Below are 19,117 nucleotides of genomic sequence, written 5' to 3' on the forward strand. Positions count from 1 at the left end.
TTGTATATCACTTACCTCTCTACCAACCCCACCCCAGCACCAAAAGCAAAGAATGAGGAGGAAAGTAAAAGGGGTCGGTGATCAAAAGTCTTAAACCTCATTCATGTCAAGCCCTTATAACACAGTAGTGCCTGCTTACACATGCTTTTAGGTATCCTATTTCTCATAATTAAATAGATTTAGGTAAGGCAGATATGTTATAGACATACTTTAAGCAAAAATAAAAAGAACACAGATATGAAATAGGTGAGAATTTTTATTTTTATCGGTAAATCATTATTTCCTGTTGAATACATTATAGTACACAATTAACAATAACATAACAATCCAATATGAATGAAAACTTTCAAAATCACCCTGATCAATATGTAAAGCTTTAGTTCCTAGAAAATAATGTTTATTTCAACAATACACTTCTCATATGCAAAATAGCTTTTCAAAATAGAGAATTTATGAATGAAATTTTATAAAGTTTCCCATGTACAAAGAGATTGACTTCACCATATCAACTATATCTTACTAAAACTCTGTAACTTAAAAGGTTGAAGGGCCAGAATCAAGCCACAGTCTATTGAAGCTATCAAAGATAAATCTTAAAAATCTGCAAAGGGACTCCTTCTACTGCCAAGTCAATATGCCGGGCAGAAGACTGAATGTTGACTTCATGACAATATGAGATAGGATGATTCTTTAAAATGAAGCAACACACATTTCAATGTCATTCATCCCTATCACAGAGACACATGCATGTCAATGTATTAAACATCCTTTGAAATAAGAAACTCAGAAATCACCCAGGAAATACCTATTTCCTTTCTTACAACAGACATGAAAAGGACAACATGTTTTATGAAATGATATAACATGGCACATGAAAACACAACCTATTGGCTAGAAATAGTCTCAAAACAAGTCTCCTTTCAAGAATACATACTTAATTCAAAAGTTACATGTATTGCTTAGTTTCCTGAAGAAACTAGAATAACAGTTCTCTATTCAAAGTAGTGATCAAAAAAAAAATTGCACCTCAAGTTAATCTCAAAGTAATTTAAGATATTTAATATTAGCATGGATATCATTAGAATAGATGACAGGAAAATTTTAAGTTCTTAAAAGTGCTGGAATTTGAAAACAAATAAAATTGAGAAATACACTCTTGCACCTATCAGAAGTCTCTACTGAGAATATAAAATGTTCTGAAGCTTATTCAAGAGTGAGTCCACTTAATATAGATGTCTCAAATTTACAACATGCAAGAAATGAGCTATCTACCATGACACCTTGATCCATGGTAGCCACTTGGTAGACCCAAAATAATCACTGTCCTTACATTGAGAGTATTTATAACTTTTTAAAATACAAATGAGTTTTAAAGTTCAATAAAACAAATCAGAAAAAGTGAGGTTTATTACAAAGAACTCCAGACTACATGATAACAGTTAATAAAATGTCAAAGACAATCATAGTTCCAATTCTTTTTATGTCAGGGAACAGCCATAAATGTCATGAAATAATTGAATTTATCAGAATAAAGAGAGTTGGCATTGTCAGGCAATTTATAACTATACTCAGCATAAGCAGAAATTAAGGCTAAATATAATTTCTTTTTAAAATATTTTCATACTCAAAAGAATAGGTGAAGTGAGAACCATTTCTACAATTCTGAAAATGTGTCTGTGTAAGATACAATATTATATACATAAGTGACAAACAGGCAGTAGATGCTCATTTGAATTCTTTATGAGTACAATGCACCTCAGATTATAACATACCCAAAATACTAACCCAAATAGACTATTTTTTTAGTATTATGAGAGAACACAATAGAAATACACAATAAAAGGAAGTATATCATTTGACTGGGCCTATTTTAATGAGGTTTAACTGGTTTTTTTAGAATTGTAAGTGAAGTATTAAGATGATAAAACCAAATATAAGGTTGTTCTGACCTAGAATTGCTTTGGCTATTAGTTTTTCCCAAAATTCTGTCTCTAAAACCATGGGCCAGTCAAAATTAGCACTGGCGTATGCTGGAGTCTTAAGAAGCCTCCCAAACAGTGGGGGAGAAGGCAGAATTCAGATCAGTCTGCATCAGTAGATGAAACTGACAGCATTCTAACAGAGCAGATTCAGCATGAGCAAACTTCAAAGTAAGATGAATTTTCTAATATTATTGCTCTTAGCCTATAAAGAAAATAGTTTATCCTACTTACCATGGCTACTGCATGTACTCCTTTTCTCCTCATGCTTATGATTTTTAAATCACTTCTACTCTGAACCTACGGCTTGCAGCAGAGCAAATTCTCTGTGAGAAAGAGGAAGAGGAAGAGGCCAAGACATCCCAAAGGCCCCAGGCAGTGCCAATCAATCCTTCCTCCTCCTCTTTCTCACTTCTAATAAATTTATAATAAAAACAGATGGCTCAAAAGTTGACTTTTAACTTCAAAATCTCAAGCACATCACAAAAAAGGTACTTAAATTCGCTTTTCAAGTGAAGAAATGTGGTCCTAAAAAGATACAACCCTCTTTCCATTTGAGTATTTTCTAATGTGCAACACTAGACATTCAGTGAAGCTTATTTACTGAAGAATATAAGGTCTTGATAGCCAGCATACGGTGTCCTGGGCAGGACAGAGGCAGGGACACATTCTTTGCCAGCACCAACCCCCAATTTCATTGTAAGATGATTTTAACTCTAGGGAGAGCCCAGAGTATAAAGGCCAAAATCACCCATCACAAGGAGGGTCAGCCAGGACAAGTGCGTCTTTCAGAACAGACTGCTTCAAAGGTGTAACAGACATAAACGCTCTTCCTCATTTGTAAACATATAAGAAACTTATGTTTTGATATTTAAGCACTCTCTTCATAGACCTTTCTGAGGATCTATTTTCTACATAGAGGATACAAGCCTTAAACTACCGAATGGTGGTCGTTGCTATCATGGTATCCAAAATATCCATAAGCAATACACTCTAGTAAGATTTCTAAAAATTTACTAAAATAAGAGCATCTTCTTAATTAACTTTAAGAGATATATTTGCATTCTTCACTTTTGATAGACTTACTCTGAGATAACTGAAAAGTGTATAACGCAAGCTCAGTAGAGTCCAATGCAATTCTCTTTCCATGTCTATGTGACAAACACCATGGAGTTCAGGAGTAAAATGAAATCATTTCTTATATTTAGTAAGATTGGTGTTAAGTGAAAGTTTTAAAATATACTTAAACTATGTCAGTACATTTAGAAGGGAAAGGGGAAGAAATGACAGAACGCAGGAAGAGAGGAAAAGGAGAGAGGAAAGAAAGGGATTTTTTTATTTCCAACCAGAAAAACTAAACACTACCACCCTTCGGGACACAGGTTGACCTGGGTGCTCAGAATTTAAGCATCTCCCTAAAGATTCACAGCCAGCCCCAGCTGTCACTGTACAGCTGGCAGAAGGGGGCGGAGCACCAGAGCCTCGTGAGGTTCTGCAGGATTCCCAGCCAACACCCTGAAGCAGCCATGTCAACCCAACTTCCTCCTCAGACCAGGAGGAGGTGGTGTAGGGTATCTCACTGTAACCTTGGCTTCTCCAGTGTCTCCCAGTCCAAGACCCTCTATTCCAAGTCACATAAGGCAAATTTTGCAGTGTTCTTTGGCCCTCTCCTGGGGAACAGAGCCGGGGCTGAGGAGAGCGCATACCCATGCCCCAGGGAGCAGTATCAAGTGCACGTCTCACCTTGACACATGGCCTTGCTCTTTCTTCTTTCCAGAAGGAAAAGGCAGGAGGGCAAAGGCTGGGGTGGGTTTGGGGTAGATAAAGGCCATTTCAGTTGTAAAACAATCTATAATCTACATTCTAAAAAGATAGAAGTAATGTGCAGTTAAGAGAGACCACTGGGAGTGGGTTGGGATGAGGAAGGGACAGGGAGGAGGAGGGAAGGAGAAGGGTCAGAACAAGCTCCCTCTGCTGGTTGCTGTCCCCATCCAGCTCCCAGGGAAACCCATCTTTAACATGGACACAACTGCTGATGTATCTCAATGCTTAGGAACCTGGACTCCTTTCTTTCACAAAACAAGAAGAAGGGCTAACCTAAAAATGACACTTTTATTCTGGAGAAAACAAACACTCTCCCCAAAATCCTGAGAGCTTTCGAGAGTTGTGGGGGAAATAAAGATATAGAGCTGTAGACATTCTGGTCTTCCACACACAGAAATCTACACAGCTATACATACTGGAACCTGTTAGACACCATGCCCCCAAACCCCACGGAAAGAAAGAAAAAAAAATGTTTCTCAAAATAGAGGCAATATGCAATTACGAAAACAAAACAATCACATGTGTCTTCTGGAAATGTCTGTGTTTCGTGGAGTCCTTCAAACACTCATCACAGCCAATACTGCAAAGAGCAGAGAAGCAGGACACAGAAAACGAAGAGGAGCGGAGAGTGATGAAGGCAGGCCGCTGCACCATCCTCACAAGGCCGGCAGCCCTGGACGCCTCTGCAGAGGTCACAGGAGGACAGCTTCGCTTTGGAGTTGTAGCTTCTCACCACCTGTCTCCCTGTGCAAAGACGCAGACATTCAGTTTCCGCGTCTCCCCTGTTCAGAGACGCCGACTTTGCCAAAAGGTAAGAGCTTCTCAATGCACTTTGTGGAGTTTTCCATTCAGATAATTTCTTTTTCTTTACAAGAAAACAACTGAAATGCTCAAGAGAGGCCCAGACTGCAAACCAGATCCAAGAGAGAAACAGTGCGCTCAGCCCAGTCCGTCTCCCACCAGCAAGCAGTTGGCCGGCATTGAAAGAGAACAGACTGCAGCTGCGCCCCTGCAATCACAGGCGCTTGAATCTCTTACTAGAACAGGAAAAAAACGGAAGTGGAGGATTGTTTAACCTACTGGAGAGCTTATTCTAGGACGACATTTCCCATGCATTTTAAAATATCTAAGCATCACGGGTAGTCTGTCTATGCAATGCCTTCCTTCAAACACTGAGCACACAGTATCTAAAATCTATTCAATCTGGGAAAAAATTATAGCATGAGCTAGTATTTCTAAAACTGTATAAAGTACCTACAATACTAGCGTATAGTCGCTACAAAATGTAAAGGGTTTTATCCTTACAATATTTTAAGAATGCATTCTATTTTCAAATTCCTTCATGGTTTTTCCTGGATTGTGCTTTATATCATAAATGTATTTTCAGATTTTAAAAAACAGATTGGTAGGTTTTGATTACCCTGATATTTCTCATGGCTTCATTTTAAAAGAGTTGTTTTCCACAAAAACATGCACATAGATTGAATCTTTTTATTGTTTCTTAAAGGTTTAAAATGTTCTCCAGGTACCTAAGAAATACTAGTTGGAAAATTCTACAACTAGATTTAATAACAAAACTGGACAACTGGGTATACATACTGCCATGGGGTATCCCAGCCCCTCGCCTGTAAAAATGTTACCTCAGTGTTTCTCAAAATCATTCCACAAGAATGGGCTTGTTGACTTGGAAGAGGACAGGAGCTAAACCTTAGTCCTGAACACTCTACCAAGCACTACCAACAATGTCAACAAGTTCACTTCACTGTCACTGTCCATAAGTACTCCACACAGTAAATTGTTCACACACCTCATGCACACCAGCAGTTCTGGGACACTCTGAGTACTTATAAAACTAAAAAATTTAGCCCAGAGGTCACACCCTCTCAAAAAGTCACTCCGTGATAAACACAGATTAGTCCTAATTAACCTGAAAGATCTCCAGATCCAGTCTCTACTTTCACATCTTAAATTCCTATATAATTTCAAAAAGTAAGAAGTTAGCATTAAAATCAAAGAAGTTCAAGTTATTTTCCAGACTATAATTTTCTTGCTACACTAAAAAAAAAAAAAAAAAAAAAAAAAAAAAAAAAAAACTGTCAAACTGTGTATGTTTTAACAAAACACCAGACTCTTGGTGAAGAAAACGCTACACCCAGCTGACACTATCACATTGCAGATGCTGCTTGCATCCTGTGCTGAAAGACTCCCACTGTAAAACCAGGTGGAATGGGTGCTTGGGGCAAAAGCAAAACCCTGGAAATGGAACATAACTGAACTTTTCATGTCAATTTTTCTTTGTGCAGTTTTGTAATTGTGGGTTAGAAAACCAAAAATATTATGAGTAAAAATATCTTTTTGTTACCTGTTAAAATTATGCCACCTTTGTATATTATCAACTGTCTTCATTTAAATGGAAAGTTCATCTCCTCCATCCCCACCTCCTCCATTTTCTCCTTCCAATTCCCCCCTCCCAGACGAAACCAATGCCATAGGTGGCTGCTTCAAGTGAATGAGTGAGTCAATGAGTGAATGCCTGGCTGACTTGAAAAGTACTAGGAAAAGAGCTCCAGCACCCACTTACTTGGCTCATAGTAATCCACGATGGACACCAAAGCATCTTGAGTATTTGACACTTTAAAGTTTCTCACAGCAGGAATATCCACACAAAACTGGGTTTCATTTACCTTGAAAAACACAAAAGATCCTCAAGGAGCTGGCACAGCACATGTTCACAACAAAGTAAAGACGTTTCTTATCAAAGCAGACATTTAGAGAGAACTTCCGCGTGCCAGGTTCTACAGTAAGTACTTTCCATGAATTATCTCACTGAACGTGTAAAACAATCTTTACAAGACTGATGTTGTTCGTGGGTCCATTTTCCTGGAAACTGAGCAGAGTTTTCACCCACGCAGCAAGCCCAGGGGTGTGTGCTTCAGGACCACAGTGCCCCACCCAGATCCCTCGGTGCAGGCGGTGCAGCCCAACGCCATTTGTGCTAACGGCTCACCGGAGCCCCCTACCCCTTCACACAGAACCACCTCAGCTCCAGGCCCTGAGGCAGGGTGGTATGCAGGCCACAACCAGTGAATGGCATAAGAGACCAGCCTCCACGTCTGCAAGACAGACAGCTTATGCCAATCTGGCAGATGATACTGGCAAAGAAATCAGAAATTAGTAAATTCCTTCAAACATTCTATTAGCTGCCAATAGCAGTAAATGAAAAGTCGAATTAATTCATCAGAAAGCATTGGACACTCAACAATAGGAGAGGCATAAGACAAGCTCCAAAGCCAAACATTACTAAATAAAAACTTCAAATTTGCTTTTCAAGTTCCAAATCAAGCCTTGGTTTCAAGCAGTATTTAATATATGAAAATTCCTGAACAGCAAAAGAATCTAGAGATTGCATTAGTTTGAACAGGGCTTGAATTACAATGGTTTTTGAAGTATTAAAACAAATGAGAACATTTAGAAACTATTTTTAAAGTAGATATTTAGCAATATATTTCCAATTCATACTTAACAAAACTGGAATAAGAAATAGACATATTCACCCCATGTGACATGAAATCCTAGGAACACTTAGAACTTGATTTCAGTTTAACCTCTTGGTTTCATATAGATGTTAGAAAAAAAGAACTTACTTACACGCCACCAGTTTTCAGGTATAACAGGTAGAGTCTGGAATTCTTCATTTACCTTTCCCTGCCATTTTACATACCTTGGTCTTGGATCAACAGTATTCATACAGCCGTGGGAAGAATATATGAAGGCTATACAATAGTTCTGTGTCAAGAACAAATCCCTGAAAATACTCTCTGACTAAATGTATAAGATGGGAAAATCAATCCTTGTGAGATCTGTTAAAAGCTTCATGAAGCATTTTAAAACATGTAATTAAAGCTTTCATGTTCAGCATTTAAGCAAATGCATCTGGCAATTCCCTGAGTCACTGAGTTCCGAAGTTGAGATCTGGATTGAATTTTTGAAAGTATAATATGGCAATTTTTACAAATTTCATATCTGCCATGAAGTAACAATTTAGTTATCAAGACCTTCATCAGGCTCATCATTAACAGTAATGCTCTCGAACTTCACAGTGAAGTATTTTTAGTAAAGAGCCATATTCAAGGTCATAAAAACTGACATAACAATGACTTAAGACTAACAATACCAGAGTACTTCAAAAAGTACAGAGAAAATAAGAATTAAAAGTTAATTTTACTTTTATACAAAAACTTTGGAAATCTATGCTTATGACCAGTGTTCAAAGAGTTCATGGAAATGTAGACTATGCAAAAACTATGTATAGAGTTCAAATTTTTTTTCATTTTCATGTGTTCTTTGAGCACTCATATTCATGGATTTCAAAATTGTTTGCTACATAAAATCTCATCTTTTTTTTTTTTTTTTTTTTTGATAGGCAGAGTGGACAGTGAGGGAGAGAGAGACAGAGAGAAAGGTCTTCCTTTTCTGTTGGTTCACCCCCCAAATGGCCGCTGCACTGTGCTGATGCAAAGCCAGGAGCTAGGTACTTCCTCCTGGTCTCCCATGGGGTGCAGGGCCCAAGCACTTGGGCCATCCTCCACTGTCCTCCTGGGCCACAGCAGAGAGCTGGACTGGAAGAGGAGCAACCAGGACAGAATCCGGTGCCCCGACCAAGACTAGAACTCGGGGTGCCAGTGCCGCAGGCGGAGGATTAGCCTATTGAGCTGCAGCACCGGCCAAAATCTCATCTTTTAACTTCATTTTTCCATGAGCTTTTGTTAGAGGAATTTATTAATACATTAGATTCTCAAAGTCACAGCAAATGCATGATCATTACTGTAACACAATTCCCATCCATTCTCATGTCAATGTGATATTCATACAAAGAGAACAGATTCCACATAGTTCATAGATATAAATCTACAAATACAATGGTACTTCCCTCCCTCCCTTCCTCTTTCTTTCTTTCTGAGATAACATTTTTAATTTACATTATAGTAAAAGGCTTAATGCTCCACTAAATGAAGAGTTCCATGAGTAAAACTCATGAGGACCGAGAACTTTCTGAAGTATCCTTGTGCTTAAAGTAAGGCAGACCTTTGAACACAATGAATGGTAGCTCCCTCAAAGATATTTTTGTGAGATTTACACTTCACTACTTACAGAGTCTAAATAGAGGCTGAGTTTTCCATGATCATGTTCCACTTTCTTCACTGTCTCACTCAGAGGAACTGCATCTGAAGGCACAGTAAAGCCACTGAGTAGGTTCACTTCCATAAGGGCCATGCCACTCCTATCTGGACCCAAAAACCTAAATCAAATAGGGGAAGATGGAAAAAAAAACTCATTAGGAAAAACCTAATTCTGCTAGCACATGGTCTTCAAAAATAACAAATGTTATTCCGAACACCACTTGCATTCAAATAAAATTCACTACAGAAAATTTTAAAGGTTACCCTTTTTCTACATGTATGATATTCTTCCATATTTCAACCACAGGGGAACATGAGTAACATAACAATGCGTTTATCTGACAGATGGTATGAAATGCCTGCAATGTCACAGGCTCCTAGGTTGTAAAAGGTACAAGCTACATCCTTTCCTAGATAACTCTGTGTTCTAGTGGTGACTCTAACCTGAGTTGCATTTTTCATTTTTTCAAAAGTTGACAGCATCAAGCTCCCCAGCTGGGAGCCAGGACCTGAAAAGGAGGCATCCCTTGGCCACTTAGTGGTAGACCCCAGCCAAGTCCACAGCAACTTTTCTTCATCTGGTTTTAGGAAAAGACCAGAAAGGCAAGGCCTCCCCCTTGTTCTCCCACATACTTGAAGCACTTTGTATGTTTTCTTTGGCCACCATGAAAGATTTACAAGCCCTGGAAAGTTTTTATTACACTGCATCCTTCTCTTAGCATGTTATACACAACGTGAGCTTCAAAGGATCTGGGCACCAACAACATTTTGCCTCTTTGAAAATAAATATTTCTCTAAAATAAATAGGTGACAAGCGTTTTTCATTTGGAGCAGAAAGCTCCCAGCATGGTTATGGAAAGAAGTTTGCCTCCATCATAAAAGTACCATGGCATTGTTAAATTACTTCCTGTTGTCCTTTTAGATGGCAAAAGCAGGAAGGGCCGTTAGAATGCCCGCCAAACATGACTGATTGAAAAGCCATACAGTACTACTAACTGCTGACTTAAGCTGGCTCGCAATCCAAAGCAATTAAAAACACCTGCTGGGTGATGCGTTTAGCCAAAACAGATGCTATTGAAAACTAATAACCAGAGGTGTTTGTATGTGAGCACAAATTGTAAGTGAGAAAAGCAGTCAATGTGCTTAAACACTTAAAAGTACAACACACATTGTACTTTCAGTACATCATCAACAGTGCCTGGTTGACTTGGTTCGACCAGCCAGGGGCAACAGTTTGTTAAATCACAATGACACCCAGAAAACCTTGCTTGAGGGAAGGTCTCAGATCCTGTTGATGGGAATAAAGTGCCTGCAACATCAGGTAATCTTGTTTGCAAAGTGGCACTAAAAACATCGACTTAAATGTTACTTACATTTGATATCAGATACTTCTTAGAAAACTGGCAGCAGCATTAAATTGCTTTCATAAAACCCCTACCTTCACATGAAGACATTTCCTTTCTTTGGGTTCTACCTACCAAGCAAAATCTGTTGCCCAGCTGATTGCTGGTGCTGGAGTAAGATCTGGAATCCGAGGCATTTTTACAAGAGCCCCTATGAGTGAGTGCTCCCCTTGTATCCTGGTTGCACCTTATGTCCCTGACCAGTTCCTTCATTTGACTTCTTCAAGAGATACAAATCTCCCTCTTCAAGCTCCACCAGTCTCTTCTCTATCTTTTCTAAACTAGACTTGTAAACGTGCTTAAGGGATTCTTTTACTAATTTCTAGCCTACCCTACAAACAATAAGTCGCACGAAGGCAAGGTCTACGTCTTTTTGGTTCAGCACTACAGTCCCACACCTGACACAGAGGAGATTCAACCAAGATTTACTAAGTGAATGAACAAATGCAAAAATCAGGAAGAACAGCACCTAAGTTGCAGTTATGTGAGGCTTCACTGAAATGCACATAAAACTGTTTGGTACAGCACCTGGCGAGTAAGCTTGTGACAAATTGTTTACAACAACAATAGTAATTTTATGTTGTTATTCCGAAACAGTGGCCAACTGCAAGCTTAGTAAGAACAGAGGGAGTCCCGCCTTCTCAGCTGAAGAGAAAGGGCCTGCTAGAAATGCTGACATCCCCCTAAGGCTGCTCCAAAATGCACAAGAGGAGGAGGAGTGGGATAGACACATGGGACGTTTTACCCCAAAATCGTGACAAGAAGATCCAAAGATACTACAGATGTTAGGAGGAGACTGAGTTCAGGTAATGGCAAGAAGACCAACTACTTAGAGGAACTCCCAGAGCATCTGTAGAAGAGCATCTGTAGGTCAGGACCACATCTGTGACTTCCAGCCCCCAGATGAGCTAAATTCAACCAGAATGCTGTGGGAGATTTACAACAGCAGAGAGCAGCTCCTCAATGTCAGGGTATCTTCACAGGTCTCCCGACTCAAGACCGACTCGTGCAGATGTAAGGAGCCAGACTAACAAAGCCTCTTGATTCAGTAACTTTCTCAAGGAGTTGTTCTCAGACCTGTGTGTGCTTTAGAATAAACTGAAGTGTAAAGCAGGTAGGTTTGAGGTCAATCCCCTTATCCTTCCACTTTGATGATGGCCTTGTCTAAATAAGGTCAGAGTTTGTGAACTCAAGAGGCTTCCATAGCCTTGGCAGCTCAGGACAAGAGCCTTGGGTGATTACTGACGTCATAAATAAGAGTGTCAATTGTTAAATCAACAACAGGAGTCACTGTGCACTTGTTCCCCATGTAGGATCTCTGTCCTTAATGTGCTGAACTATAAGAATTAATGGTAAAACTAGTATTCAAACAGTACTTTATATTTTGTGTGTCTGTGTGGGTGCAAACTGCTGAAATCTTAGTATATACTAAGTTGATCTTCTGTATATAAAGATAATTAAAAATGAATCTTAATGAAGAATGGGATGGAAAGGGAGTAGGAGATGGGATGGTTTGCAGGTGGGAGGGTGGTTATGGGGAGAAAAACCACTATAATCCAAAAGTTGTACTTTTGAAATTTATATTTATTAAATAAAAGTTTTCTTTAAAAAAAATCCCCTTATTCTTAAGACTTAACCATGCCCTCAGATGTGTCAGAGACAGACCAATTTAAGAAACACCCTTAATAACTATTTCCAGAAGCTTCAGTATCAGGGCCCAATTATCCAAGATGAGAACCTTCTAAACTGGAATATTTTCTGTGCCTATAAATAAAACTATTCTCTTCATCATCGAATTTGCACACTCATAAAGTTTGGGGTTCAAAGCATAACAACTAAGGTTAAATATGAACCTAGAATAAAACTATTTTAAAAGAAAAATTCCCCCACAGCAAGAAATAACCATTTTTGGAAATATTGAACACAATTGGTTAAAGTTTTCCTAATTTTTAATTAATTTGCTTATTTTGAAAGCAGAGACAGAGAATTATTCCAGCCTCTGGTTCACTACACATATGTCCTCAACTGCCAGGGCTGGGACAGGCCAAAGCCAAGAGCCAGGAACTCAATCTGGGTCTCTCATGGAGGTGTAAAAGACCCAAACATCTGAGTCATCGCCTACTGCCTCCTACCATGTGTATTAGCAAGAATCTGGAACTGGAAGCAGAGCTCAGACTCAAACCCTGACACTGATATGGGATGCAGGCATCTGAAGCAGCGGCATCTTAACCACTATGCCAAAGGCCTGCCCCCAAGTTCTCCTAATTTATATCTGAATTTTATTAATGTACGTATTTTTCATTAAAATTTATTATAAATACAAAGAAAATATAAATAATGCTGGACATATCTATGAAATTCTTAAAAATAGTGTTTCTAGTCTGTAATCTGAAATGTAATAATAACTGAATTCTTCATTAAATACAATTCTCTATGTTGATATAGTTGGACTACTATGTATAATTCAATCTTCAAATTATATTTTTTAAGGAGAAAAAGAAGAAGGAGGAGGAAACAAAGTAGATACCTACCTTGTGCACACATTTAAATTCACACGATTGATATCATCTTTATTGTCTTCTACATCAACATCTAAATCAAAGGCTTCTTCATTTTGAATAGATCTTCGTCTTCTAGCAGATCCTGACTCTTTCACATTATAAATAACATTGAACTGCAATAAATAACCAATTAGAATATTAATTAGCAATAAATTATTAGAAATTAATTGTCACTATGCATTCTAAATATTAGGACTCCTTCTCTTTGGGATAAAACCAATTTTACTTATAATCCTCAAACCAGAAAACAATTTTATTGGCTAACAAAGTATGGTGAGAAATATTATCATAAAAGTTGATATTAAAACTATTATAAATTTGAGAAAATGATTTGGTATTCCAAAACAAGTACCATATAACACTGACAATGATATTCTTGGGGTACTGTTTTTTCAAAGAATGTAAACTATTCTCCTCGAGGGTAAAAAGTGGAGCTACTGCCAGCATTGTAAAGTGCATTCACTAATTTCTAAGCCCTCCTGCCCAAATGGAGTCATTGTTCATAAGCTGGAACCTGATAAATTCCCCGTGAGATAAATGAAAATTAGAATATGTAAAACATTAGTACTGCTGAGGATTAACTCTGATAAGACAGCATTTTCCAAAAATGATAAAATAACCAATGACATTCATCTCAGATCTAGAAAAAAATGATGCTAAAATTCATACGGAAACACAAGAGACCCTGAATAGCTAAAGCAATCTTAAACAACAAAAACAAAGCCAGAGGCATCACAATACCAGATTTTAAGACATATAACCAAAACAGCCTGGTACTAGAACAAAAACAGAAGTGTAGGCCAACAGAACACTATGGAAACTCCAGAAATGTATCCACGTGTCAACAACTACCTTATCTTTGACAAAGGAGCTAAAATCAATCTCTGCAGCAAAGATAGTCTCTTCAACAAATGGTGCTGAGAAAACTGGATCTCCAGTTTTCTGCAGAAGTATGAAACAAGACCCCTATCTTACACCTTACACAAAAATCCACTCAAAATGGATCAAAGACCTAAATCTATGACCCGATACCATCAAATTACCAGAGAATGTTGGGGAAACTCTGCAAGACACTGGCATAGGCAAAGACTTCTCAGAAGCACAGACAATCAAAGCCAAAATTGACAAATGGGATTACAACTAGCTGAGAAGCTTCTACACTAGAAAAGAAACACTCAGCAAAATGAAGAGGCAACTGACAGAATGGGAAAAAATATTTGCAAACTAGGCAACTGATAATGGGTTAATATCTGTAATCTAAAAAGAACTCAAACAACAACAAAACAAACAATCCAGTTAAGAAATGAGCAAAGGACTTAAACAGGCATTTTTCAAGAGAGGAAATTCCAATGGCCAATAGACACGTGAAAAAATGCTCAGGATCACTACCCATCAGGGAAATGCAAATCAAAACCACAGAGAGGTTTCACCTCACCCCAGTTAGAATGGCTTACATACAGAAATCAAGAAACAACTAATGCTGGCAAGGATGTGCAGAAAAAGATATCCTAATCCATTGTTGGTTGGAATGTAAACTGGTGCATTCACCATGGAAATCTGTATGGAGATACCTTAGAAACCTAAATATAGACCTACCATAAGATCCAGCCATTCCACTCCTGGAATTCACCCGAACAAACATAAATCAGCATATGAAAAAGTTATCTATACCCTCATGTTCATTGCAGTTCAATTCACAATAGTTAAGTTATATAATCAACTCAGATGTCCATCAACTGAAGACTGGATAAAGAAATTATGGTATACATACACTATGAAGTACTAGGCAGCTGTAAAAAAAAAATGAAATGCTGTCTTTTGTAACAAAATGATGCAACTGGAAACCATTATACTTAGTGAAATCAGCCAGTCCCATGTGGCTGGCACTGTGGCATAGTGGGTAAAGCTGCCGCCCGCAGTGCCAGTATCCCATATGGGCACTGGTTGGAGTCCTGGCTGTTCTATTTCTGATACAGCTCTCTGCTGTGGCCTGAAAAAAGCAGGAGAAGATGGCCCAAGTCCTTGGGCCCCTGTATCCACATGGGAGACCTGGAGGAAGCTCCTGGCTCCTGGCTTCAGATTGGCGCACCTCCAGCCATTGCGGTCATTTAGGGAGTGAACCAGCGGATGGACGACTTCTCTCTCTCTCTCTCTGCTTCTCCTCTCTCTGTGTAACTCTCATTTTCAAATAAATCTTAAAAAAAAGGAAGCCAGTCCCAAAAAGACAGATATCATGTTTATATGTGTATATATATATATATGAAATACACGAAATTTATAAACTTTAAATAAAATTTTAAAAAATAAAAAACCAAAGATGATAAAATAAATGATGAGTTTTCTATTAATTTAGTCACTTTCAATATACTCCTCGCCCACTCCTGATGTGAAAGGTACAATTGGGACACAGGGGCAGTATAAGGACCAATGTCTTTCTCAAAGAGATTTCAAATCAGAGGCTTAGGAATAGACCCAAAATTTCCTGTGCCAACCCCAACCAGGACAGAATGAGATCTCCTTAAGTGTTTTATTTCATCCATCAAGACAGTAACTTAAAATAACATGTTGGCCTTCACATTCTTAGATTAGCATTAAAAGTTGTAAGTTAGGGGCTAGCAGGTAAAAACCACCACCTGCAGTGCCAGCATCCCATATGGGCACCAGTTAAAGTCCCCGCTGCTCCACTTCCAATCCAGCTCTCTGCTATGACCTGGGAAAGCAGTAGAAGATGGCCCATGTCCTTGGGCCCCGGCATCCACACGGGAGACCCCAAAGAAGCTCCTGGATCCTGGCTTCGGATCAGCGCAGCTCCACCACTGCAGCAATTTGGGGAGTGAATGAGCAGATAGAAGATTCTCTCTCTGTCTCTCTCTCTGCCTCTGCCTATCTGTAATTCTGCCTTTCAAATAAATAACTGAATCTTTAAAAAAAAAATGTTTTAAGTTAAACATATATTTTGTTATCAGGTCATAATAAAAACTCTATTAACATTACAATTTCTGATTTGTGTTTTCACAATAGAAGGCGGGGTTCCCAACAATTCACATGAATCATGTTGCAGGAATTCTTTTAAAGATTTATTTAATTTTTTTTGAAAGTCAGAGTTACACACAGAGAGGAGAGGCAGAGAGAGAGAGGTCTTCCATCCGTTGGTTCACTCCCCAAATAGCCACAACAGCCAGAGCTGCGCCAATCCAAAGCTGAGAGCCAGAAACTTCTTCCCGGTCTCCCACATGGGTACAGGGGCCCAAGAACTTGGGCCATTTTCTACTGCTGTCCCAGACCATAGCAGAGAGATGGATTGGAAATGGAGCAGCCAGGTCTCAAACCAGCGTCCATATGGGATACTGGTGCTTCAGGCCAGGGCGTTAACCCGCTGTGCCACAGCGCCAACCCCATGCTGTAAAATTTTTAATGCTCACTTCAAAAGGTTAAAAAAAAAAAAAGAGAGAGACACTTTTAAATAGATTTCAAATAGATTATCTGCTATTCCTTCATTAGTTGGCAGCATTTCTAACATTTTTTAAGAGAGTAATGTACCTAGCCAAAGTCATAGAAGTAAATAGTAAAGAATTTTAAAATGCAAGTTATTTAAGCAAAAGTTGTGCAACACCTCAAACCAAAGAATTATTATGAAAATCATGTTTAACTAAAAACATAAACATTATTACATACCTGACAAATAGCAAATCCAAAACCATTTGCAGAAATATTAACTGTAGTTGGCTGTTCCACAGGAAGCTAAATAAAGGTTAAAAAAAACTGAACAAAGTTAATTTTTTTGCAAGCAGACCCTTCTAAGCAGCATGAAAGAGCAGTGTCATTCCTCACTAGAAGTGAAAGCAATCCCTGGAGAATGCTAAGAGCTTTCCATGGTCACACATACGAAAGCTGTGGTTCAACCAAGGAAGCCAGGTGCAGGCAGAGGAGGTGCACAATCTTCGAGCCTCCTGGTCCCTGCCCTTTGGGAGGACATGCTAGTGCTAGTGACAAGTCTGGCCTGCTCAGGATGATGCATGAAAGACAAAACAAAAGTCATTTCCCCTCTGCAGTCTCCCTAATTCAGAGCTTACCCTGGCCTTCCTAGGAGTATGAGAACACACCACCACTGACTGTGCCTAGCGTTAGCCTTCTTTTTCCCTCAGCATCACCCCTCTTCCTCAGTTTTCAGTCTTGAAGTTTTCACTTTTATCCACTGTCCTCAACATTCCAAAGGGTTCACCAAGGGAATAAAGTTAGGGATAGCATATTCATTTATTTCATTTTAAAGTAGGAATTATATTAATAGTTCCATCCATTCTCCTAAGAGGATATGTGATGTAACTGTGAAGAACATGGTATTTGGAGTCATGGGTTCAAATCCTAACTCTACTGTTACTAGTAACGCAATCTTGAGCTAGTTACTAACCTCTCCCAGTCTCCGATTTATCATGTTTACAATGGGGACAAAACTACTTACTCATTAGAGTTGTTTTTTGTTGTTTGTTTGTTTGTTTGTTTGACAGGCAGTTAGTGAGAGAGAGAGAGAGAGACAGAGAGAAAGGTCTTCCTTCTGTTGGTTTACTCCCCAAATGGCTGCTATGGCCAGCGCGCTGTGGCCAGCGCACTGCACAGATCCAAAGCCAGGAGCCAGGTGCTTCCTCCTGGTCTCCCATGTGGGTGCAGGGCCAAGCAATTGGGCCATCCTCCACTGCCTTCCTGGGCCACAGCAGACAGTTGGACTGGAAGAGAAGCAACCGGGATAGAATCTGGCGCCCCAACTGGGACTAGAACCCAGGTGCCAGCAACATAGGCGGAGGATTAGCCAAGTGAGCTGCGGCGCCAGCTTAGAGTTGGTTTAAGAAGCAAATGGGGCCGGCTCCGCAGCTCACTAGGCTAATCCTTTGCCTTGCGGCGCCGGCACACCGGGTTCTAGTCCCGGTTGGGGCGCCGGATTCTGTCCCGGTTGCCCCTCTTCCAGGCCAGCTCTCTGCTGTGGCCCGGGAGTGCAGTGGAGGATGGCCCAAGTGCTTGGGCCCTGCACCCCATGGGAGACCAGGAGAAGTACCTGGCTCCTGCCATCGGATCAGCGCAGTGCGCAGGCCGCAGCGCGCCAGCCGCGGCGGCCATTGGAGGGTGAACCAGCGGCAAAGGAAGACCTTTCTCTCTGTCTCTCTCTCTCACTGTCCACTCTGCCTGTCAAAAAAAAGAAAAAAAGAAGCAAATGGAATAGGAAATATAAAGTAACCTAGCACAATATCTGTGAAGAACAGCAACTCAATGGGTGTTCGTTCCTTTTCCTATATAACAGTGGCCAATCTTTCCAAAATTCTTAGCCATCCCACCTTTGCTGAACTCAGAAATTTCAAATAAGGAGGGGTACCATTTGCCCCCCTCATCTTAACCTACCAGGATCTGGGAACAACAAGTCTGTTGAAGTCAGAATTTAAAAATGAAGCACTATTCCAGCATATTAAATAACTGCCCTCGTCCATACCTCTGCTGACTGAAGGAGTAGGCGGCTGTGCGTCTTAATGAGAAACTTGGTAGGACTCGGTGAGCTAGGCCCCATCACAGTCACTTGGATATCGGTCCTTTCTGTATTCATCAGGGCTGCAAATTCAGACAGGGCCTTCAGGGCCACAATGGTATCCTGTTGAGGGGAGAAAAGCAATCACACATGTAAGTATACATCAAGGTCTCCAAAGGGTAAACTAAGCAAGGTTAAGAAACCTGCTGCACATTTCTGCCCCCTCCTTGCCTGGCAACATGCCCTGACTCATTTCTTAATCTCTTGTCCTAGAGCAGGAGAGGCTCAGAAATCATTTGTGGAATGGAATGAGCATCTAGTCTTGTATCAGTTACCACAAGTGAAAAATGGCTACTATGCACAGGGAACTGGCTTATTCCATGCAAGTATTGGCTATGAAGCTCATTAACAGGAAAAATTAAATTAGTGTCATAAATTTTTGAGATATGTTGCTAAGCTTTTATTTTCTTAAGATTTATTTATTTATTTGAAAGTCAGAGTTACAGTAAGAGAGGGAGAGATGGAGAAAAAAAAATCTTCCATCTGCTGGTTCACACCTCAGATGGCTACAAAGACCAGTGCTGGGCCAGGCAGAAGCCAGGAGCCAGGAGCTCCTTCCAGGACTCCCAAATGGGTTGCAGGGGCCCATGCACTTGGACCA

At 39.7% G+C, this 19,117-nt stretch overlaps 1 protein-coding gene across 1 annotated transcript in view; it reads right to left on the reverse strand.

Annotated features, from left to right (window-relative positions):
* Positions 1–238: 238 nt before the first annotated feature.
* Positions 239–19,117, reverse strand: part of CD109 (CD109 molecule) — a 168,114-nt gene continuing 149,235 nt past the window's right edge. Inside the window, exons 28-33 of the mRNA XM_070073883.2 lie at positions 18,424–18,579; positions 16,623–16,688; positions 12,918–13,060; positions 8,955–9,102; positions 6,385–6,487; positions 239–4,547 (exon numbers count right to left, since the gene is read on the reverse strand). Coding sequence (XP_069929984.2) covers positions 4,372–4,547; positions 6,385–6,487; positions 8,955–9,102; positions 12,918–13,060; positions 16,623–16,688; positions 18,424–18,579 — 792 coding nt within the window. The 3' untranslated portion in view covers positions 239–4,371. The remainder of the gene's footprint in view (positions 4,548–6,384; positions 6,488–8,954; positions 9,103–12,917; positions 13,061–16,622; positions 16,689–18,423; positions 18,580–19,117) is intronic.

Source organism: Oryctolagus cuniculus, chromosome 5 (genome assembly GCF_051225735.1).
Source record: "Oryctolagus cuniculus isolate XC-2025 breed Fujian yellow rabbit chromosome 5, ASM5122573v1, whole genome shotgun sequence".
Classification (NCBI taxonomy): domain Eukaryota; kingdom Metazoa; phylum Chordata; class Mammalia; order Lagomorpha; family Leporidae; genus Oryctolagus; species Oryctolagus cuniculus.